We start from the raw sequence: 24,969 nt of genomic DNA, 5'->3' as shown, positions 1-24,969 counted from the left end.
TCTTGGGCTCTTCACGCTTGGTTGAGCGCAGTAAACAGATAAGCGCACCCTGGAGCTCGGCATAATGACCAGCTACATCCACTACACTTCACACTAGTGCCACCAGACTCCCACCACTACAGATGTCTGCTCTGAGCCTGTGTCAGCACACATTGCTTCCAGCATCTTAAACACTCCTGTGTGTGAGTGGCTAAAGTTGAGGCTGCTCAAATGTCCTGAACAGTGCCTTGTTAAAGTATTCACAAGGGCCGTTCACACAGTACATGCTGTTGCATTCAAAAACAGCTAGATGCAGTGCAGTGACAGGGAAGAGAGGCGTTTAAAAAAAAAATAATGTAACGACACAGCAATTTAAAAGCAGCACTCATGGCGTGAGATGCTGAAAACAGCGAGTTACGCTGTGACGCAAAGACATCTTTCTAGTGCATGTTTATATAGGTCTGCAACAACTAATTGATAATAATCAACAATGAAAAGAATTAACACTGAATGTGATTATGGATTAATGACATCAAAACAATTACAAGTCACATCACTTTACAGCAGCAAAGAAACGATTTTCCATGGACAAATCAATAGTTCAGTTATCAAAATAATAATTACCAGCAGCCCTATTTATATAGGTCAACTATTTAGAACACAGTGTGAACAGTCCAGTTAGAGCCAGTTAAAACAGGTGTTTTAGCATTAAACATATACTAGACAAACCATCTTTGACCACTGCGCCACATAATGCTGCTTTTTCAATGTACTTTAAGATGCCGTGTCAAGAAGTTATTTTGAAGAACTGATAATAGCATGTGCTTAGAGGTGGTGTCTTTAAATGTCTCTAAAATTTGAGGACTTTTTATTTTTAAAGAAATTAAATTCAGCAAGGATGCATAAAATTGATCAAAAGTGACAGTAAAGACTTTTATTATGTTACAAAATATTATTTCAAATAAATGCTGTTCTCCAGCATCAAAGACTGGTGTAATGGCAGCTGAAAATTCAGCTTAAAATATATTAAAACAGAAAACAGTGTTGTAATAATAGTTCACAATATTACTGTTATTTTTTGTATATTTTCTGCATTTTTTACCAAATAAATACAGTCTTGGTAAGCATAGGAGACATTAAAAACATTTAAAAATATTACTGACCCCAAACTTTTGAATGGTAGTGTATGCAAACACAAAAGGAGGTTCATTATGACATAATTGGAGGTGTAGGGGGAAGACAGACATGCTTAATAGGGTGCATTAGTGAGCAGAGAGAGGAAGGAATAATTGACCAGCAGGAGGAGGATAAAATGTAAGTATACAGGGAGGAGGTAGAGAGAGAGAGAGAGAGAGAGAGTTCTCGAATGCACCTGCGGCCCTGCTGTGTTGTAAAGCTGCTGTACGGGATCGTGCACCTGAGCAGCACCTGGTCACAATCAGAGTGCCAGCCAGAGGAGCGGCCCTCAGAGGCCCCACACCTACACCTGCCTCTACCGCTAAACACCAGGGAACCAGAGCACAGTGTACAGCTTCATGCTCAACCTTAAGGAATAATTAAACAGCATATAAATAAATATTTCACATGCAGCTCGAGATACGGACAGATTAGCAGAGCACTGGGACAAATCTATTTTTCTTTCCCTCAGCTGAACAAAAGGATAGCGAGATGCATCTTGGCATCTCTGTGCTGCTCCTCTTGTGTACAAAGAAAAAAAACAAAATAACCGGGCTACAAAACGCTGTGCACACTTTGCGTTGTCACTAAATGACTGCATAATTTCATTTCCTGGAAAGCCATTAGGTTTCATCAAAGCAGATGAGAAACAGATGAGAACAATTCTCTTATGCATGGAGAATTCATTTAGTGGCACGGCATGCGCGGGAGCTCCACGCTAACACCACAAGCACTGCAGGCAGAAAGTTGGGATGCAAATTTCAGAAATAGTGTGCCATTCCACAATTATTTTGCACATGGCGTAAGCGCGCCAAGAGAGATTAAATGACTGCAAACCACCTGTGTGACACACTCAAAAACAATGCGCTACTCCAAGCATGCAGCCAAAACTGCAGTATATAGAGCGATATGAACTCTATATACTGATATGAACTTCTCTAACTGAATATATAATTCCTGCTGAAGGATATGGCCTTGCTGAGAGTTATACTGTAGTTTTAGACTCACAAACTTTTAGACTCCTAAAAACTGTGCTGAAACTACTGAATCTCTGGTCCTCATTCAAAAATGTATCAAACAGGGATGCACTTAAATTTACTAAACAAATAAAATACTAAGAAACTAAAATAGACTGATTGTAATCACTACAAGTGAATGTAGGCATCACAACATCATAATGTACATAATGTCATTTTGATATTAGCTAAAGATTATATTTAAAATTATTAGTAATGCTGCTGACCAATAAAAACTCATTTAGTTTGTAGTTAAGCCACAAATCAGCATATTAGAATAATTTCTGAAGGATCATGTGACACTGAAGACTGGAGTAATGGTTGCTGAACATTCAGCTTTGTCATCACAGGAATAAATTACATTTCAAAATACATTCAAATAGTAAGCAGCTATTTTAAACTGTAATAATATTTCGAAATATTACTGTTTTTATTGTAATTTGAATCAAATAAATGCAGCCTCGGTGATCAAAAACTCTTACTCACCCCCAAATAAAATCTTGCTGTGGAAATTGTATATAATATGTAATGTAATATAATATATTGGTTAAATAAAACTAAAATAAAACAATAATACATGATCACCAAATTTAATTACAGAAATTAAAACATTTATTTTACACAATATTTGCTCAAATTTGACAAAAATATTGGAAAACAAGAACCAAGCAATATGTCAGAGTTACTGTTGTGTGATATCTATCACTAGTGAAGCTGAGAATGTGAGTCGCCTTTCACACAGTTCATCTTTGCTTTCTGAGGGCCAGAACAACAGCAACACATGAACAATATCTACTGCCCTCTTTATACAACGCTCCTGGGAAAGGAGTGTTTAGGTGCCAACAGGGTGAGAGATGGCTTCTTCTCTGGGGAAGAGACGGGGATGGAGATTTGAGCTGCGGGAGCGCTGGTGAACCTTCTAATGTCCCAGGCGAGGAACACAAGCTCCTGGGTTACATTAGGCCAACTAATAGATTTTATCTAGCAGGCGATATCACACGTGCGCAATCACTAGATGTGTCTTCTGAGATCAGCTCTGAATAACACAGCTTAATATAGATGTGTACAGAAGCCCTGAACCCAGCAGAAGAAATCCAAGTCTTACGAATCACTTCAGTAGTGAACAGGGCTGTATATGTGTGTGTGTGTTTGTGTGTGTTCATGCTGCTAATAATAAGCAGATTATATTTAATAGAACAGAGAGGATGTGCGGCAGGCCACAGGAACGTGAGTGTATCCACAAGCCAGTCTGCATTGTTAAAAATATAGACAGGCACATGGACTGAAATGCTGGCGAGTGACAAACACACAGTCACATGCTCAAACACACATACACACCCACACACACACACACACAGACTTGCTTATGGTTATTAAATCAAATGGACTAATCTAAACCAGCTGAAATCTTTCATGAGTGGCTTGCGGAAGAACAGAACAGTAAAAAGAGAGAATTTCTCAGATACAAGGAAGCCCGGAAATGTCCTTGTGATATCTTTTGTCTCTCTTTGATGCTCAGCCATCAGTGTGACTGAAAGCAGAAATCCAGAATTCCACAATGAGATGGTAACTTCAGTGGCTTCATCATCAGACATCATCTTCTCTTTCATCTCATCAGAGAGTATGTGTAGTCAAAAAGTCAATACATGTCATCTTGAAAATAAAACCAGGAGGCTTTATGAAAAAAATAAAAAACAGTAAAAAAGAAGACAAATGCTAAAGATGAAACTAAGAGTAGCAGTGGGGTGTTTGACTGATGAGGTAAAGTCAGAGTCACTGAACGCTAAAGGTCACGGATGACTTTTTCCACATTTTCTGTGCTGATTTGGAGGGAAAATATGCAGATTCGTCTTAACAGATTTAAAGTCACAATATAAGGGACTTTAATATCTTTTCCATGTTCTTATGTGATAAACCAGTAGTAGAGCAGTACACTTTGTTGAGCCGCAACTCACTATTTCTGCTGAACAAATTTTACATATTACCACTTTAGCATGCTTTTAGGTCATGATGAAGTGCGTCCACACTGCTGAAATGTTTACCTGTTGTGACTTATCCACATTTTGTGAACAAAATAAATGCTGACACTGTCAAAACACAACATCTGAGAAGCGCTGATTAAATGTCACTGTTTTGGTCAATGGTTTACGCTATAAAACTATTTCGTTGAAATTTTGACAGCATTAACAAAAAAAATTGTCAAAATGTGAATGCAAAGAGAACTGTATGAATCATGGCAGCTAATTCTGCAGCTTTCCATGCAGTTTTGCAGCCACAGATTTAGTTTGGCCCTGCTGATGACTGTTTAACACAATGCTTTCTGGAAAAAGGTTCACTGGAAATGAGCGTGACCCGACAGACCAGCACTAAACTCCAGCAGAGGTGAGCGTTTTGCCAGGAAACACAGCTTCCTGAAATCATGTATGTGCATTATTCCCATCTAATGCAAATCACAAGCTTCCCTTGAGCTGCAAAGCAACAAGCTTCACCTTAGATTTCAGGAAATTTACAGCAAAACACATGTCCAACTGATTGCAGCGTTTTTTTTTTCCAATGAGTATTCAATTTAAAACTCATGTTTTGTTGTAGACCGTTTCATCAAGTCTAAAGCCAGACCAGCTCTATCTGTGCCAACTGTTACCCATGGAGTTTGGAATGTCAACAAAGTACTAAACTAATTTGTCTTTTGTGATGGTAATCTGTTTGACCAGTAAATACTGGCTGCGCTGAAGAAGCAGGATTCTCTACGTGCATGCAGATTTCTTCTTAATCTAAAGCTGCATTAAGCCTTATTAAATATTGCTTAAAACTTCAACATAGTCATCATTATGCAACACACTCCAGCCTCACATTACAAACAGACATGCACACATGCAAGCACGGGCTGTGCACTACGGCTGACTGGTTAATGTTATTTCAAATTGATTATAGGGTTAAACTGTGCTACAAATTATGTTTAGGCTCCTGAAAATGGAACAGAAATAGTTTATGTTTTGCAGAACTGAATTTATATCGGACAAGGTTTGTGATTACAAATGACTCGATGTCATCGGCTGCTGCACTGGAGGATTGTGTACAGCACAGGATGGTTTTAGCCGTCACAGTGTGGGTGCCACGTGCAGGCAAAAAGGCGAGGAGGATGCTGGGTAAGAGGATTGAAACAGAGCACCGGCACGTGCGACGCAGACTGACTGACCTCTGACCTCGACACTCTCATGGGCTTTCTTCAAGCAAACACAGACACATGCAGAAACACACACTGCCACATTCACTAACACCTACCCATGGGGTCTAAATGCACCATATAGGAAGATGATGCAACAAAGCGAAATATCTATTCATTCAGAGACCAAGCTCAAAGGTAACGTGCAGTAAAGGCGGACACGGATCACATTCTGCTATTATCATCCGATAGCTCTACATAAGCTCAAATCCATTGCAAACTAAGCAGAAGAGAGTGTGACCTTTAAAATGGATCTCCATTATTCAGAACAAGCAGCAGTTACTCTAATTAAAATGTTATGTCAAATAAACAGTCATTACCAGCCAACTGCCTAGCACTATAAACTGTAACAAGTTCATTATCATACACAATAGCTGACCCCAGGTAACCCCAAGCTGCTCTCAACATGTCATACTTGGAACCTCAACCGAGGTGGTACTAAAAAAAGTACCAGGTACCAGGTACTGTACCCAGTGGAAAACCCCCCAAAAGTGAACCGTACCGAGCCGTACCGTGCCGTACCATGCAGTGGAAAAGCGCCATTAGAGAGCGCATGGAACCGGGTCAACGCATGCAGCCCCCACAGGCATATTTAAGACTACTAAATGAAGCATTCAAATTAAACCGCTTAATGGGATAATGGTTTATGAAAGCAAATCAGAGGCATTTCTTATATTAACGTCGTAGACAAACAAGGTTATACATGTGTTAAGATTCTAGTTTAAATGAGGCTACATTTTATGTGTCTGAATTAAAAAGCGAGATTCGAGAAGGTTTTATCAGCCGCAAACAGTTTGAAAAGGTAAACAAACAAGTGCCAGCCAACGATTTCTATTTCCTTCAAGAAGCTGCAGACCACCGGGATTTTCTCGAGATAATCCACTTAGATTACCACGGCTCTGTTTTTAAACGGCACAAGCAAGAAAAATAAATGGGTCACATAAACCCACGAATAACTCACAGGCCAGGGTTCCCTCAGAAATGCCATTCGTGTGATGGTAATGCTTAATTGTATTACATTCACATTCGAGCTCTGCCTTATTCATTGGTGAATAATAACCTTTCAGAGATGATTTAATGAGGTTGCTCCGGAATGGGTAATTCCATGTAAATCCCAGATATTACTGCTGAAATTCAATTTGATAAGACTCGGTCTCCTCGTCCAATCCCAGCAAGATAGCGCAGACAATTTAGCTGTGCAATCAGATTGTCTAATTCCCTGACACATCATTGTTCCAGATCATTTCCATATTTTGCTACTTATAGGCATAATTAGTGCTGCATCAACAGGACAGAGGAAAACTAAACATCCTCTCTACCTCCACCATGCACACACACACACACACAAATGCAGATCAATTGGTAGAGAGATAACATTTTGTTTCGGTGGGCTTCGTGCAGTGGCACCCATCCGTAAACTTGCCACCTTACATGGCAACCGGTCTCCAGGGTGATGCTACAAAGAGCCGGGGTTCAGCAGCCCATAAAGCTGTCATGTGTGAACACATCACAATAGCAGCAGACAGAGAGACCTCAGATCTAACAACATCCATCAATCATGTTCAAGGGATAAACAGCCCATTGTGACTCTAATCAAGCCATTTTGTCTGATAAATATCTCAGAAAATGCAATTTTTAAATCATTATCTTAATCACCTTTTGAACAAAATACAAATAAAATGTACAATTTAAAGCCTTGGTCACCTCGACTGTCATGAAAAATAGTAAAAACAAACACCTTAATAAACAAATGACACCCTGCTTATTAATAAATTAAATTCTGGCATGAAATATCTATAACATACTGATTACAGATATGCTACTTTATGGGAAAAAGGACTATCTTTAAGAAAGACAGCACCGAGGAAAATAGTTATAGATTCAGCAATAGAAGCAATACAATGTTCACTTCACAATGACAAAATTATCCGCAACATCAACATACAGAAATAACCGTGTGCAATTTTCAGAATCTGCACTGCACGTCATCTTGATGCTGAATTATGTGTATTATGCTTTGCTTCTGTGGAGTCAGCAAACAAGCAGTAAAAAACAGCGGGCCAAACAAGCACAAACTCACAAGCTGATACAGATGGAAAATTACATTTTTGGAAGCAAAAGAGGAAGTGGAGCAAGTTAAGTAGAGTTTCACACACCTCTTCGGAAAGAGGAGAGAGATTTGAGAGAGTCCGTGGCTGAGGGGGTTTGTGTGTGTAAAATGATCTTTGGCCCATCTGTTTGTTTCACTACCACCTCCTGAAACCCCTCCTTCTCTCTCCTGCTCTCTCTCTCTCCCTTCCTTCCCTTCCCTTCTCACTCTCCCCTGCAAAAAAATGCAGTGTGCCACAGGAAGAAGTCGGTGGCTTTTCTGCCAGCTAGCAGACAGTCTTTTGTGATGGAAAACTGTACTGATGGTGTGACTTCCACCATGGGGGAGGGTCAACTTCTGAAGACAGTCACACCGCAGGACAGATGCTAAAGAAAAATTAATATAATATTGCATTATACCATATATAATAATACAATATATAATGAATTATATATAAAATAATTAATGCATTTCTAATACTACATTATTATATTATTAATCAGTGTAGTCTGTGGTCAATTCATGAACGAATTACTAATTAATGAATGCATAAAAAAGATTCTTCAGTGGATCTGTCAGCGCAGTTACTGAATCTGACTCACTTACTGAGTGAGTCATCATGACTTTCATGTCTGATTTAAAAAACAGGTTTTAATGACTTTCATGTCTGATTTAATTAAACAATAATTTATTTATTATAAATAAAACTTAATCATTTTGAAATGTCTATTTTACAAAACTTAATATATAACCATTCAAACGTTTAGAGACAGAAAGCTTTTTTTTTCTTTTGGAAAATAATTTTTATTCATCAAGGATGCACTAAATTGTTTAAAAGTGACAGTGAAGACACTTACAATGTTACAAAATATTTCTATTTCAAATAGTTGCTGTTGTTTTGAAATTTCTATTCTAACATAAGGTATTCTAACATACCATAGAATGATTTCTGAAGGATTATGTGACACTGAAGACTGGAGTAATGATACTGAAAATTCAGCTTTGTTAGCACAGGAATAAATTACTCTTTCATTGGTTTCTATTTTAATACAAAATATATTAAAATAGAAGACAATTTATTTTAAAAGATTTTAAGATTTCCCACTTTTACTGTTTTTTACTGATTTTTTTTTATCAAATAAATGCGTTCTTTCTTTCAAAAACATTTTAAACTCTTTCTGACCCCCAAACTTCTGAATGGTATTGCATAGAATTATTTTTTTTATTTATAATCTTTTACAATAACATTAAAATAAATAAATATGTCAGTGTGCAAATACACAACATCCTCACCCATCTCTGCCACTTCCTGTGGTGACTGCCTTCAGAGAGAAGAGCCTGATCAGTCCACACATCGCTAAACGGATTGATGACAGAAAGACGGGTGTGAAAGAGAGACAGGGTCAGAATCACCTTGGATACTCACCCATTATGCTGGAGTTCATGAAAGGTGTTGGGGACAATCCTTCATGGGACACTAATCGACTGTCACTCAACTGATCAGCATAATGAGTGCTGTCTCCAAACTCCTGGGGGAAAGAGATCACAGCATTAAACACATTATTAGCTGGACCTGCTAATTGAGTGCTATGACACTCTTCTAATTACTGGGGGAAAAGAGGGGAGCACGACTGGTCAACTGTCCCCTGAAACGATCGATATTTCCCCACTCTCCTCATTAAAAAACACTTTCTTCAAAGTCTTTGATGAATTTCATTAAAAGGGCAAACAATGCCCTGAAGAGAAGACAGCGCTTGTGCTGTGATTGTGTAATTGTAATAAAGTTAATGGGGCACAAACAACAACAAAAGAAGCCATTTGCATTCATCAACAAAATTCATGTCACATTAAAACGGTTTGTTTGATTCCATGCTCTTGATTGTTAGCACAGTGCCATTCCTAAGGATCTAACAATAATTCAGACATTTCTTTTTTAGTGTTCTAAGCAAAGAGTAACTTATTGTTAAGATCACAACTAGTGAACATCTTTAGAGATGCTTCTAGAAGTTTCTAGCTCAGTTGTAAATGCCGTTGCTAGGCAACATTTTTGCTTTGTGTGGCAATCCTACCTTTTGTCACTCTTCATTCATGATAACATTTCTATGTGGTATATTGTTAAAAAAAGTGCTAGACCGGTAAGGATTTGTGTGCATGCAAAGCGGTGGTACGACACATCAGAAATGACATAAAACTGATGAAGTGACATGTTTACTAGAGCTCGTTACAGATCATGTCTTTATGCCAAAAGCCTGCTTGTACTTAAAAAGTAGAATAAATAAGTCAGGTTCTCGCCTCGACAGCTGAGGTCTGCCCTTTCATTACCGTTTTCAGCTTTGGGGGGCTTAGGTCTATATATCGGTCACAGTATGGGCCTTTAAAACTCAGAGTCCCCCCAATAAAAGATACTCTGTGGCTGTGTTAATCCTGGAGCTGGTGAAAATCCACCTGGCGCTACAGTCAAATGTGTTCCCCAAACCATATTAACTCTCTCCTGAGGGGCCTACAGCTGTCGGCTGTCCATTACTGTGGGCTTTTCCTTGTCCACTTTCAACCAAAAAAATGTATCGCAGACTATTACGATCCATGATTTTTTTGTGTCTGTTTTCCAAACGGATGGCGCTTGAGTAATTTCAAAAGCGATGGAGTGTTGCGCGGGGCAGAATCGATGCAGAGAGGTTCCCTATCGTGTTCCTGCCGTTTGTGTTAATAACGCTATGAACTGCCTATATGGCTTCTCCCTTGAAGAGAAACAGTGGGAGGGGGTGGCAGGCGAAAAACAAGCACCCCAACTGCACTGTTCTCCCTAGCAATTTGGTATGATTTAGTAAGCTTTCCGACTGAGGGTAGCACACAGATGCAGGCACATGTATGCACTAATATAATTACAGGGATAGCTCACCCAAAAACACAAATTCTGTCATCAATTGCTCAACCTCATGTCGTCCCAAACCCGTAAGACTTTTGTTAATGCTCTTAACAAAAAGGTAGATATTTTTAATGAAACCTGAGAAATTTCTGTCCATCCACTGAAAGTCCTTTCACCCAAAACTTTTAAGCTTCAAAAAGTTCAAAATGATATCATAAAAATAATCTATATGAATCGAATGGTTTCAGTTGAATTCATGTCTTCTTCATATGGAAGCCTGTTTCCGTCACTGAATAAAAAATAAAAGGTAATTGAAACTTTTAATTTCACAATTCTGGCTTCTTCTTTTTTTGTGTGTGATATAAACTCACACTTTATAAAATAAAGTCACAATTGCGTGTTTCACAATTTCTGACCTTATGACTAGTTTATATCACACAATTCTAAGAAAAGAGTCAAAATTGCGAGATGTAAACTTGCAATTGTGAGGGAAAAAAAGTCAGAATTGTGTGATTAAAAAAAAAAATAGGCAATTACCTTTTTTAGTTTTTATTCAGTGGCAGAAATGGGCTTCCATATCTTCACCTTATATTATAAACAGATTTAATTTAGGCTTTTATGTATTTGCGTGGCATGTGAAAACAACCCTCACTCTGGTTCTTGTGGAAGTTCAAACATGCTTATAGGTTTGAAACGACATGAGGGTGAGTAAATGATGACAGAATTTTCATTTTTGGATACACTATAACACTCTTTATCATCCATATTGTCCTTCCTAGCCTTTTGAGTCTGGCCAATGGCTGCTCTCTGAATGTCAGAAAAGGACAGTGGATGGGAAGCTGAGATGATGAGGAGAACGGTGAGACCATTAGATCATCAATCATGCTGCCTTGTGATCTCAGAATGCGCTGTTTGTTGCTCATGCTCTCGCTGTCAGCGGCAAATGGTTAGTCTGGTCTAAATAACTGCCATGTTGCTGCTTAAGCATGCAAACCAGCGCTCTGTTCAAGAAAACATCTCTCAGATGCTCCTTCGCATCCCAGGTGAATGCCCTGGTCCCGTTTTAAGGCGTTGGGGATGGGTGATAGTGGCATGATGGACGGGAGCGAGGCACTGTGGGACAGCGGAGTGCGCGGCAGAGGTGGTGCATGCGGGTTGGGCTGTCAGATGGGAGGCCTGAAGCCACGGCTGCCCAGGATGTGATGCCTGGCTGTGGGCCAAGGTCAGCTAGCCGGGGCTCCAGTCTGTTCACAGTCCACTAATCACACGTGTGCAGAGAGGCAGAAGGAGAGAGAGAGAGTGGCTCTTGTGAAAAAGAGCCTGCTTAAAATGGTTCACAGTTTTGTGTGAGAGAACAAGGGAAACATTAGTCGATAGGATCCCGTGCTCTGCGCAGGTAACACAGAAATACAGAAAAGCCGTAGCCCCTATTTAGTTATCTGATAGGAGATCTGTGTGTAGCAAGACTGTGAAAAAGTAATGTGACGGATAAAGACACTGATTAAATCTAGCAGGTACTTCACAGCAACCGGCTGCAGCTCTGCTAAAGCTCTTGTGGCTTTTTAAGGGTAAACCACAAAAGACTGAGCTAGATTCTCACGATAAGATCAAACCTCAGATAATAGCTTTCTAACTTTGTTGTTGGCCGTAAGCAATGGACACTGCTGCGAACCAATTAATATCAAGAAGTAAGTTTGAATAGTAACTTGTAAGTGTACAGGCTGGAATACACTACACAACTTTTAAAATCTGTTTAGAGTTTAAAACGCTACTCATCATAGATTTGCCAATGTTGTAAATCGTTATAGAACAAAAACTGGGCATCAACGACCTAATGTACTTAATGAGGGTCACACACTATCAGACATTCAAGTCGTTGCAAATACAACAAACGCATTTAGAAATGTGTTCCTCGTTGCTAGGACATGCATGACGAATGAAAACTATTTGTTCTAAAATTGGCTCAAAATATCAAATGTTTGAAATCATCCGACTGGAAGGAATCATAGTCAGATGCTAAAAAAAAATGAGAGAGCACAATAATACACTACACAATTTTTCTGGTTTTGATTTTTAGAAACTAGCACATGTCCAGAAAGAAAACCGGGGCAAAAATTGTTGTATAGTGTATAAATATCTGCTGGTTTTCTTCTAACTCTGGGGTCCTCTGAGAAATGTAATTCTGTCCGGATAAGAACGTCTGTGATTACGGTATATGTTTTTTTTCCCACAATGCTTTTCCTCATTTAATCTGACCTTTGCTGAATACTGTAACTAAACAAAAATTTCCTGTTGCACTGCCTGGTACACATTCAATATGCATTTAAACCTTTCACAAATTTCTGAGCTAAACAATGGCTGGTGGTCCGAGTACTGCTGACATCTAATCTGATATAAAAAATAATCATCATTTTAATACATTCCTTCACTTAATTACATACACTATAATTCAAAGGTTTGGAGTCGGGAAGATTTTTAAAATGTTTTTGAAAGAAGTCTCTTATGCTTACCAAAGTTGTATATATTGATAAAAAAACAACAACAGTAATATTGTGTAATATTATTAAAACAACTGTTTTCTATTTTAATATAATTTAAAATGTAATTTGTTTCTGTGATGGCAAAGCTGAATTTTCAGCATCATTACTCCAGTCTTAATAAAAATCCTGTCTGATTAGTGCCAAACTCAAGTTTATAGGAAATCTCACCATTCTCTGGCCTAAAACATGCCATGCAGCATTGGACATGGATTCATCACTAGGTATAAGGGGTAAAGTTATGGCCATTCACGCAAATAAGTGCTGCAATTTTTTTTTTTTAACTGGAGGCACTGACTTGGAATTATGATGATTATATTTCAGGTCGAATGCTTGGGAAATGACAAACACTTATGTTAATTTCTCTTTGGAAACCCAAGTACTCAAACACACACACACACAGATACACACAGTATTTCAGTACAGTTAAACAGTTTGATTGTGTTCATCTGATGTGTGTGTGTGTACACACACTGAAAAGAGGTGCAAATAGCTGTCTGCTGATCCCATCCCCAGCAATGTCACAACCACTAATTTCCATGCACCTAGAGCAAAGATATCTCATGCGTCTCCGTCTTATAATTCAAATCAAGCCGCCGGCAAAGCCATCGCCTGTAGAAGTGCGAAGAGGAAGGGCATCGGAAATAAACAAGACAATGTGGTGTGAGAGCCTCTGACATTTGACTGATTTCTGATAGGAAGTGACAGGAGATTGACATGAAATGAAATTCATACAGGGCACCCTGAACACACCATCGTGGAAAAGACAAACAAACAAATAGGAAGCGAGAGATCTTCACAATCTGCACTAAGGTTGAGCGCAAAATAAAAATCACAACCATGGCTGATTTTTTTTCTTCTTATTTTGATGAGGTGGATATGATTTGCATGCATGAAAATCAATCTGAGCTTATGGTATGTCTGAAATGCATCAATGCTTCCTGCACCAAATGCGTACAGTCACACACACAGAGCCTGGGAAAAAAAATCAACCATTTGTTATTTGTCATGAATACCACTAATATAATCATAACGTCAAGTAGGCTGTATGTGCACTTTCATCAGTCTCTTCTAACAAAATGAATAATAAAAAAAAAACATTTCCTTTTTTTTGTCGTGCAGGAAAAAACAAAGATATTTTCTTTGCTGTGTTCTTTGAGTGGAACAGCTGTTCGTAATGCTTCTCAACAGTCAAAAAGAAAAATTAGAGAAAAGCTTTTTTCAGAATGTTACTAAGAAAATGGGGGGGGGGATTTCTTTCAATATGGCCACCCCTCAATTAACTTTCAGATATAAAATCTACCACTGTATATATACTACTGTAAAATTCTGTAAATCAGTTAAACAAGTTAGTATGTATTTCAAATAAATGCTATTCTTTATTCATCAAAAATGTATTACTGATTCTACAAACATATTAAGCAGCCCAACGGTTTTAAACATTGATAATAATAAGAAATATTTCTTGAGCACCAAAATCAGCATATTAAAATGATTTCTGAATGATTATCAATGCAGAGTGGAGTAATGGTTGCTGAAAATTCAGCTTTGCCATCACATTAACGAATTACCATTTTTACAGTATTTTTGATAAAATAATTCCAGATTGAGCATACAAGACTTCTTTCAAAAAAAATTAAACAATCTTACTGGCCCCAAATTTTTTGAATGATAGTGTGTTTATACTTAACAGTATCTCACTGTAAAGTACATGTATTGTCTTTTTAATTCAAAAAAAGCCACCTTAAAATACAATGAAAAACGGTTAAAGTATGTCCGCAGAAGTCTTTGCATAAAGCATCATCACATTTGATTACATTTTATTTAAACACTTATTTTTCGAATGATTATCAATGCAGAGTGGAGTAATGGTTGCTGAAAATTCAGCTTTGCCATCACATTAACGAATTACCATTTTTACAGTATTTTTGATAAAATAATTCCAGATTGAGCATACAAGACTTCTTTCAAAAAAAATTAAACAATCTTACTGGCCCCAAATTTTTTGAATGATAGTGTGTTTATACTTAACAGTATCTCACTGTAAAGTACATGTATTGTCTTTTTAATTTAAAAAAAGCCACCTTAAAATACAATGAAAAACGGTTAAAGTATGTCCGCAGAAGTCTTTGCATAAAGCATCATCACATTTGATTACATTTTATTTAAACACTTATTTTTCTTTTTATCAGTTATCAGTTGCATATGTCAAGTAAGCACATCTACCAACAAGCTTACAAACAAAGTGTCTTTCTAAATGATTTTTGGAGGAACCAGACTCATCTCTCAAAAGTGATATTATGTTAATATACATCCTGTAAGCAAATCAGATGCTAATGTTTCATTTGGTTGAGGACAGATAACTCTGAATTGGACTAACTGGCCACCTGAGGCCCATGATGTTTGGCTTGTCCTCTCATCCATACCTGTCCAAAACACAGATTCACAACTCCATCAAATCATGCACACTCAATAATACACCTTTAACACAAAATGAATTTATATATATGTTTATATTATAACTAAAATAGCGTAATAAAATAAACTAAATCATGTGGATCATGTCTCCTGATCATGTCTCCTTTTTCACTATTGTTAATAAAGAAGCGAAGAGAAATGTAATAGATTAGGGTATTTTTAGAAAGAAAAACATGTCTACAAACTGTGTTCTTTGCAACATCAAAAAAAAAAGAACTATTTAATAATGCAAACTAATTAATAAAAGAAGCTAAAAGAACAGTACTGCAATCAAGCAACAATATAAGGAATGCAAGCAGAATCACTACACATCTATTGCAAAATAAAATAAAACATACATTTTAGAAGACATAAAACTACTAAAAAGCCAATACAAAATATTATTAAACACTACAATAGTATATAGATAATGCTAAAATAGCAAGGTTTTTTTGTTTGCTAATGTAATTACCGATCATTTCAAATAAATAATTGAGTCTGAAAATACTAGAGAACAAAACACCTGGTGAAACTTTAAATGGTCCCAGCGCAGCGTTCTCCTGTATTCTGCTGCATTTCAGTGGAACAAAATGATCTCATATATTATTTACTTACGCATTCACTGACTGACAATTCAAATGAATGTATTTTCTAAAATGAAAACGAGGGAGGGCTCAGTGTTTCCCATCGTCGTTCTCAGCCTGACTTATGAACACACTTTCCAGGGCCAATGGCCGACGCTACAGGACACGTGAGGAGTGGAAATGTTGAGCTCATGGCGAGTGGTCATGTCCAGCACAGCTCTCTTGGCAGGAGTAAAGAAAGAGTGCAGCAGAGCTGTTAATCCACTACACTTCCATTCAAAGGCTGCACTTTACAAGCCGGCCACGGCGCGTCATTTATTTTGCTTTGCATAAATCACTTTCAAAAACGCATCGCTCCCTCTCCCGTGCTGACGCTCTCGTGCCGGTGCAGCCGGGCCGCTCGGAGTTGTCAGTGATGTATTGCTGAAGCTCGTCAAAATAGCTGAGCGCTGAAAGTTTGATAAACCTCATATTTTACAATGCCTCTCGGTCCCAAAAGACAGCCACAGAAAACACAGAAACGAATAAATAAATAAAAACATAAAGTTGACACAATTGACTTGATTCAACATCTGGTACGTGATGAACAAAAACAATATCTGGCTTTGAAAATGACATTTCGCTGAGGCTGTTGGGTAAAGATATATGATTGCTGGCTTCTTCAGGCTGTTTGAGCCAATATTGTTGTGCAGGTAACAACATTCCGTTCTTCAGTCTCATGTATGAGCCTCGAAATTGCAGAGGAAGAAAACATCAATATCTCTCCACGCTATTGATAATCCATGTTTGTCATTTCAACAATTCTTTCTTATCTGATTCCAGCCCATTATAACCTGCAACATGGATCAAATGTGAGTAAACAATCAGGGGGAAATTATGGTGGTCTTTACACAAACGCTGAGCAGAGGGTCTCAAAAAAGCATCTCAAATAAATGTAGCGTTATTTTCATAATAATGCAAAACTGTAAGTGATCCTTGTACTGCATGTCTGAGCATGATATAAACTCAAATCAGTATCAGCTGAACATTTGCATACAGAGGACAAGCTATTTACAGAGAGAAAGACAAGTTTGATTGCCGTTTACTGCTCTATCGATCTATTTATACATCCATCCATCCCTTTTTAACCTATTTATCTTTTTTCCCATTCATTTTTTTTCCATCTGTCATCCATCTTTCTTTTAATCTTTTCTTTTCTTCTTTTCTATCCTCATCTTTCTTTTCTTTCCTTCCATCCATCATATATTTATTCATCCCTCGTTTTGTTTTTCCTATTCTTTATTATTTCTTCCCATCCATTCACCTTTTTTATACATCCATCATGCTTACAATATCCACCCTTTTCCCATCTATCTATCTATCTATCTATCTATCTATCATTCTAACCTTTTTTCTTTCTTACATTCATCCATCTTTTTCCTATTCATCCATCAATACATCCTTTTTCCACCCATCCTTTTATTCTTACTTCTTTCCACTCATCCATCCATCTTTTCATATCCATCCTTCCTTATTTATCATCATCCATCCATCCATCTTTCTTTTTTCCATCCACCCTTCTTTCTCTTTTCCTTTCTTTCAATCATCTTTCTTATTTCCTATTCATCGTCCATAAATCCTCTTTTCAATCATCAATCCATTCTTTCTTTGCACTCGACAATCTTTTTCCCTTTCTTTCATCCTTCCCTTTTTATATCTATCCTTCCTCATGAATATCATCCATTCTTTTTTTTCTTTTTTCCATCCTCCCACCCATCTCTCTCTCTCTCTCTCTCTATATATATATATAGAGCAACCTTGCTTTTTTCCATCCATCTTGCTATCCATCCATCCAATAGCCTATATCTTATATACAACTTCTACCCTCACATGATTAAAATAGACACATAAATAGCTTCAAGTTAAAAAAGGCAAGACAGCAAGAGCAAGTTCCTCTTTCTCCCCAGCAAAAGGTCTAACACACATAATCAGTGTGTGTGTGTGTGTGTGTGTGTGTGTGTGTGTGTGTAATATGGTTTATGAGGACACAAATATGTATAATGACATTGGTACTACAACGTAAACATGGTTTATGAGGACACTTCCTGTGTCCCCATAAAACAAAAGGCTTAAAAAACATACAAAACTGTGTTTTATGAAATTCAAAAATTGCCAGTAGTTTTCTGTAAGGGGTAGGTTTAGGTGTAGGGTTGGTGTAGGGCGATAGAAAATAAACTGTATTTTCTATCGCACAGTACAGTATAACAGCCATTACGTCCATGGAGTGTTCCCGTAAACCACAAATGCAAGTGTGTGTGTGTGTGTTTGTGTGGTTGGATCCAATGCCAGAGACAGTGTGCAGAGCAGAACCGTGTTTGTGGTAGAGCAGGTCAGTCAGCACAGGGGCCTTTTAAATTCAGACTGGGTGTTTTCTCTCATTAACACAACCTATAAAACATTAGGACTGTACTTCACTAAAATAGCATCTTTCTGGATAATGTTTGGTAATATGAAGGAAAATATTACTGATACATTATTAGGTAAACGGAGTCTCATTTTTGTGCACGTTAAGACTTCAGAGCACAAGAAAAAATATTATAAATAAATGGGGGGAAAAAAGCAAACATTAGATTATAAGGCAGATATGAGGCTGGGAGCAGTGATTCATTCAGTGTCGGAGCTGGAATGTGTAAAAGGGGAGACATGTGTTTAGTATTCGCAACAGAGGAAATGACCTCATAGGGAAGTTCCTCTATGAGGACCATTGAGGAATTTTGTATATATTTACAACACTATCCTTCAGTCTGATTCCTGCAAAAATGATAAAATCAGCATGTCTAATATAAATTTCAATCAAACAAATAAACTTCCTCATATGAGAAGCTTTGGGCATGACAAGCTAACTTTGACAGGTTTCATACAGAAAAACTAAGTGTGTGTGTGTGTGTGAGAGAGAGAGAGTGATAGAGAAACAGCCTCCTCCTTTTTGTGGTTTAGTTTGTTATGAGTCAGCTGCTCAATTTAACCATCTGCCAAATCACTGAGGACCGATGTCATAAGATGTTCTACGTCAAGGTCAGTGATTGAAAAAAACGTACTATTTCCCGAACGGCTAATTTACAACTGCTCTTTTACTTGAGCCAGTCTAGCGATGCAGAGCTTCACCTGCCTCTATAGCTTCTCTTTACGGCCATTCATCACTTTTATACCAGTAGTCTGCCTTACAATCCATGTGAGAGAGGTTTATAAAACATACACTCTTCCCACTTGCCTAGCGTAAAACATTACTGCTGCAGAGCCAGCAGCCAATTCACAGCAGCTCACACAACCAATACGCTCATTTATTCACAAACCCCAGTCCTCTCACTGAACATACAGTACGATTTCCTTTGCACCATTTCCTGAAGGCCAATTTTCCACAAATGTGTAAAAATGTGTTTGTTATCTAGTGAGCATGACATTACTGACTGTAAAATACACTGATTAATCAAAATGTCTTTTACCCTTTTAGCTAATGCAGAACCCTTATGTCCTGGGGGGGGAAAATCAAGTTCTACCTATTTAAATTTGACAAGTTAGCTTATGGTATCTTTATTGTTGATGGTTCCAGGTGGTCTAGCAGCCTTTAAAAAGGAGGGTTCACCCAAAAATGAAAATTCTATCATCGTTTATTTACCTTTGTGTCATTCCAAACATTTTTTAAAGCATTTTTGTCCATACAACGAAAAACAGTGGGATCAAAAAGAACACTGGCACTCATTGAGTTCAATTGACAAATTACAGTCAAATTGTGCTTCACAAAAGCAAAAAAAATTATACATATTTGGAAAGACACGAGGGTAAGTAAATGACAAAATATTCATTTTTGGGAGAATTATCCCTTACCAGCTTGACCAAAATTGTCTAGCAGGTCAAAACAGCCAAATCACCAATCTAGACCAGCTACACCTAGGGCTGGGTATCGAGTTCGATACTTTTTAGTTCCTCATACTATAGTGCTATGTGGCAACAGACTGAAATTTAAGTCATCATTCACTGAACATCTTCGTCTCCAGTGAGTTGCAAACAGATTATTGATTCAGTGAGTCTGTGAAGTCAAGAAGCAGATCAATCGGTCTTAGGGCTGGGTATAGTTAAAAAATTTTCGATATCGATATCGTTCAAAAATTTTCGATATCGATACCGGTTCCTGAACGATACTTTTTTCGATACCAATTTTATGAAATCTATTTGAACAAGATTACATTATCTAAAAAAAAAACTTTGGTTTTATTTTTCAGCTTGTTGATGTTTATACAGATACAAAGACTCATCTCCTGAGCCACTGCACAAAGGAACGAAATGTAACTAACAAAAAATCAGTGCAAATAGTTTTAATAAAGCTCAAATAGTCTTCAGTTTACACATCTGTTAGCTACATTTACACTAGTGCGTGTTTGTTTTAAAACGCCTAGCTCAGACAGAATCGTCATTTCTATTCATTTTCCACTGATTTACTGATAAGCATTAGCAGTTTCTAGCGCTGTCTGCCTGTGCTCTCTCTTCCATGATCGCTGCTCTGACTCAGAGGTAATAACATATTTACGCCTCACTGACGCTGATGAGATTAACCCCTTAGGTATCGAAATTTGGTACCGAACGACGAGACGTTTTTCGATACTCGATGGTATCGAGGCAATTCGGTCGGTGCCTAAAAAGTATCGAACTCGATACCCAGCCCTACTAGCCGGTGTGTTCGACTAGAAGAGGTGCGGCGCAGATCGATCAGTGTTTGACATCCGCGAGAGCGATGCGAAAGCGCACGGAGCAGTCTGCTCTCTTTTGCTCTCGTGGTACTGTAATACACCGATCGGTCTGCACAGTCAGTCCGCGTCAAGTCGAACACACCTACTAGTTTACACCGGTTACACTCAGAGATGTGGTGCACACGTGAGGCTGTAGTGCGAATGCATCCCAGCCCCCTTAGATGTAAGGCTACATTTACACTGGTGCGTTTATGTTTTAAAATGAAAACGATCCTCGTCATACTGGCGTTTCCACTGCGTTTCAAGCAGGCTTATCATCTATCTCCGACAAACGACAGACCAGTCATTCATTTCCAATGGAGAGTAGTGCGGGAGCTGCGTGGAATTCCGATCATATGCAGATGTCCGTTCATACTAACGTTGCACGACCGAAAGCGCGTGTTATGTGACCATTCATGCAAACTGTAGCATCATGCTACATAAGACAATAAATACAAGCTGAAAAATAAAACCAACGTTTAGTTTTTTTAGATAATGTAATCTTGTTAAAATTGATTTCATAAAATTGGTATCGAAAAAAGTATAGTTCAGGAACTGGTATCGAAGTCAAGGTATCGGTATCGAACATTTTTGAACGATACCCAGCCCTAGCTACACCCCCCCAAAAAATAGGTGTTGATATTCTGATTGGCGAGACGACAAACACTGCAGAGTAGCCTAGTACCTGCGTGACTAGGTTTCTTCCACAAGACACATGCAGCATTCATTAACCACTAGAGCGCAAAAGTTACATAGTTACAAGTTGGTTCAACAAAACATTAGTTGTTTAAATGAACTTGTTATATTGATCTAAAATGGAATAGTTCTGAAATAGCATGGAATAGCTGCTATTTTGATGGTAGAATCTTCTAGAATCAACCATCGGATCCAGTTTCATCTGGATTCTTCAGCAGGGCATGCACTAATTGCACAAGTATAATCAAACTCCATGTACGCCTCTGATAGACCCTCAGCTGGCTTTCCCCCCAGCATCTCCAGCTATACATGTATCATTTAGCTCATCTTTGTATTTATTTCTGAGGTGTAATTTTTTATGCTGAATTATGAAAATTAGCTCCAAAATAAATGCAAATTATGCACGCATAAACTTCCCGACCTAACTGCTGTGGATTCTGAGCTCCAGCACATTGCCAACATTTACATGCAGCTCCCGTCCAGAGAAGGATTTAAATATGGATTTAACTTGGCACAGGCTCTGCCTTGTGAGCAAATCTTTGTCTTTCCTATTTTAGCGTCTGGCAACCATGAGAGATTCTTCTTTAACATTGTTTTACTTCTGCATTTCCAGACTAATCTAGACTTTTTCTCTAATTTGCTTTCATGGAATTACTGGGGATTTTAAAGGTGTCTTTGTCCTGCATGTCAGCTTTAATGACGAAAAAAGAATGACGAAAACCTTCAGTAATGCATGGCGGCATTAATGACAAAAAGACTAGCCGACTGAGTGGTTTTGCAATGGGGCAAAAAGGCATAGTGGTTATACAGTTGGAAAGAGGCGTTCTGGTATTTACAGTAGGCTAAAGTTATACAGACATGTGCAGGGATTTTAAAAAATAAAAGGAGACTAAGGAGACTAAATGCTGAAAATATTTAAGAAGTTTCGCGTTATAATCTTAAGCATTTGCAATGAGCATAAACAAACACTTAGAGGAGAATGCATCCACTCCTCTATACATACATACATATATATATATATATGCACATACATACATACACACACACACACACACACACAGTAATTCTTCTAGAACATTTATTCTAAAAACTAACAATGGAACGTTATGCCAAACTACACTGAAAAATAAAAGAAAAACAATTTTCACTCAGAAATTGCTAGTAAATTTCACAATTAATTATAAAGAAATGGCAAGTAACACATTGGATTAAACGTGAAATTTTTACAGTAGAAAGACTGAAATAGTATTTTCTTGTAAAACAACTCAAATATGCCTAATCTTTGTATAATTTATTTTAAAAAATTACAGGGTACTTAATTTTTTCCCCAAGAATTTCATTATTTTTAACAAGCCATTAGAGTTGTATCACACATTAGATTTTATTTTGCCAAAGACATCATAATATTTTATTAAAAACATGTATTTAATTTTTTTATACTTTAATAATATGCTAATCACGGAAAGCTTGTATTCAAGTCATTGTGAATTAGATTTTTCACACTTTTCAGAAATTAGTAGATGCAGACAAAAAAGAGCATCATGTCATTAACCCACATGCAGAGGCGGACAGTAACTAAGTACATTTACTTGAGTATTGTACTTAAGTACACTTTTTGAGTATCTGTACTTTACTTGAGTATTATTTTTTCTGGGAACTTATGACTTTAACTTCACTACATTTGAAAGACAAATATTGTACTTTTCACTCCACTACATTTCTATGAAGGTCCTCGAAGTAGAAAGTCGTTAGCAGCTTTGAAAGTCAGTGGGTGATTTCTTTTTTTTCCTCTAAAAACTGTCTCTTTTCAGACAGTTTATCAGTAATCACTCTTGTAGGGCTACATGAAGTGATTTCCCAGCATTTTTTTAACACTGACCAGCTGCAAATGTGATATTTATTTAAAAAAATATGTGCATTGACATAAAAAAGGAAATTTATTTGGTACTTTTAAGTACTTTTAAAAGCAAGTACTTCTGTACTTTTACTTAAGTAAAAATCTGTTTACAACTTTTACTTGTAATGGAGTAATATTTGACAAGCAGTATCTGTACTTTTACTCAAGTAATGGAGTTGAGTACTTTGTCCGCCTCACATGTACATAATTATTTTTGCTCAGTAGGTGGGTGCCGTGTTAAGATGCTTATATGTCCTTCATATCAACAGCATCTACACAAAATGCACTAAATATAGCGAACAACATGCAAATCATGACCAACTCATGAACAAACCTATCAGTGAACTGAACTGATCGCCCATCAAATCAAATGCAGCACACATGAACGAGACCTTGACTAAGAGGCAAATATTTCTCTTGGCACAGTCTGGCTCTCTTCTGGAGTTTAATTGTCGAACAGGTGCCCACACCCCTCCACAACAGATGCATAGTGAGGGGGGCAGAAAGAAGGGCAATGTACCAATTGTTCCTGAAGCAAGTGGCTCACTTATATGCTCTGGCAACGCGGTGGCTGAAAAAAAGAAACGCATTCATTACTTCAATTGACCGTTGCCTGCCACTGCCGCGAAAACAAGCGCCCCAGACGTGACATCACATAGCCCAAGGTCTGAGTCGTTCGGTGGAATTTGCTTCTTGCCAAATTGCCACGGAAACCAAACATTCCCCTCACAGGCTAGACGGCCGCTGCATCGGGGTTCTGCGGCGAAGCTGCGATCAATACAGAGCCGTGGGGAGGAAGCGCAGAGCGGATAAATGATGAGAGCAGGCTACTGGAGATGTACCGCTTCCCTCTCTGGCCTCATCAAGAGGGGCGATGAACTCCCAGGACTGAGGCGTGCTCTGGAGAGAGAGATGACCACTCAGCTCTCATTAGAGAGACTGATGTCATACAACAGAAGTACATTTACTCATCTGAAATACCATGATAAGACCGAGCGATGGGTGCCATAGCTAAAGGAGGAGGCTTGAAAATTATTTGGAAGAAAAGAAAACAATTATAAAACCTCAAAGCTTGATACAGCTCCAAATACAACACCTAGGATGACTTGAGGGTGAGTAATTTATGGGCTAATTTTCATTTTTGGGTGAACTAACCCTTTAATATTCCCAAATTTTCAATTTTGAATTTGATTTTAAAGGCCACTGATGAATGAAATGACTACATTCCAAATCCGCCCGGAACTGCTTCCAGTGTACAACAGTGAGCACAAGCTGCAATTTGCGTGCATTGTGAGCATTTTTTTATGAAAAAGCTTCGCTCTTGTTTGTCTCTTTTTTAGAGAAAAGAGGGGCAGCCATCTGCTTCCCGCGGTTCAGGAGCTGCCGCTGCTGAGGCACGGAGGAGAATGAGCTTGTGGGGATCGCAGGTGGACCTGGCCGATGAGTTTAAATAGGGGCTTTCCCTCTCGCGCTCGTCGGCTGTGGACGAGAGAGAGCCGCTGGAGGATGATGTTATTTCTCTAACATCGTCTGATCTGGGGGCCAGTGCTCTGCTGGGTTCAGCCCAGGAAGAGCAGGAAATGTCTGAGGAGGGCGAAGAGGCTGAGGCTGAGCCTTCCCAATCCTCCTGCCCTGCGTATGATGAGCTGTTGGAAGTTATGGATCGCGCCACGGCGAGGCTGGACT

General features: G+C 38.2%; 1 protein-coding gene across 1 annotated transcript in view; it reads right to left on the bottom strand.

Annotated features, from left to right (window-relative positions):
* Nucleotides 1-24,969, bottom strand: part of LOC107757947 (transcription factor 12-like) — a 144,362-nt gene that overhangs the window by 90,666 nt on the left and 28,727 nt on the right. The window contains exons 4-5 of the mRNA XM_016575561.1: nucleotides 15,251-15,312; nucleotides 8,910-9,012 (exon numbers count right to left, since the gene is read on the bottom strand). Coding sequence (XP_016431047.1) covers nucleotides 8,910-9,012; nucleotides 15,251-15,312 — 165 coding nt within the window. The remainder of the gene's footprint in view (nucleotides 1-8,909; nucleotides 9,013-15,250; nucleotides 15,313-24,969) is intronic.

The sequence above is a fragment of the Sinocyclocheilus rhinocerous genome, unplaced genomic scaffold (assembly GCF_001515625.1).
Source record: "Sinocyclocheilus rhinocerous isolate Xijiao unplaced genomic scaffold, SAMN03320098_v1.1 scaffold252, whole genome shotgun sequence".
Taxonomy (NCBI): Eukaryota; Metazoa; Chordata; class Actinopteri; order Cypriniformes; family Cyprinidae; genus Sinocyclocheilus; species Sinocyclocheilus rhinocerous.
The sequence above is the reverse complement of the archived record's forward strand: the minus strand, read 5'-3'. Positions and strand labels throughout refer to the sequence as shown.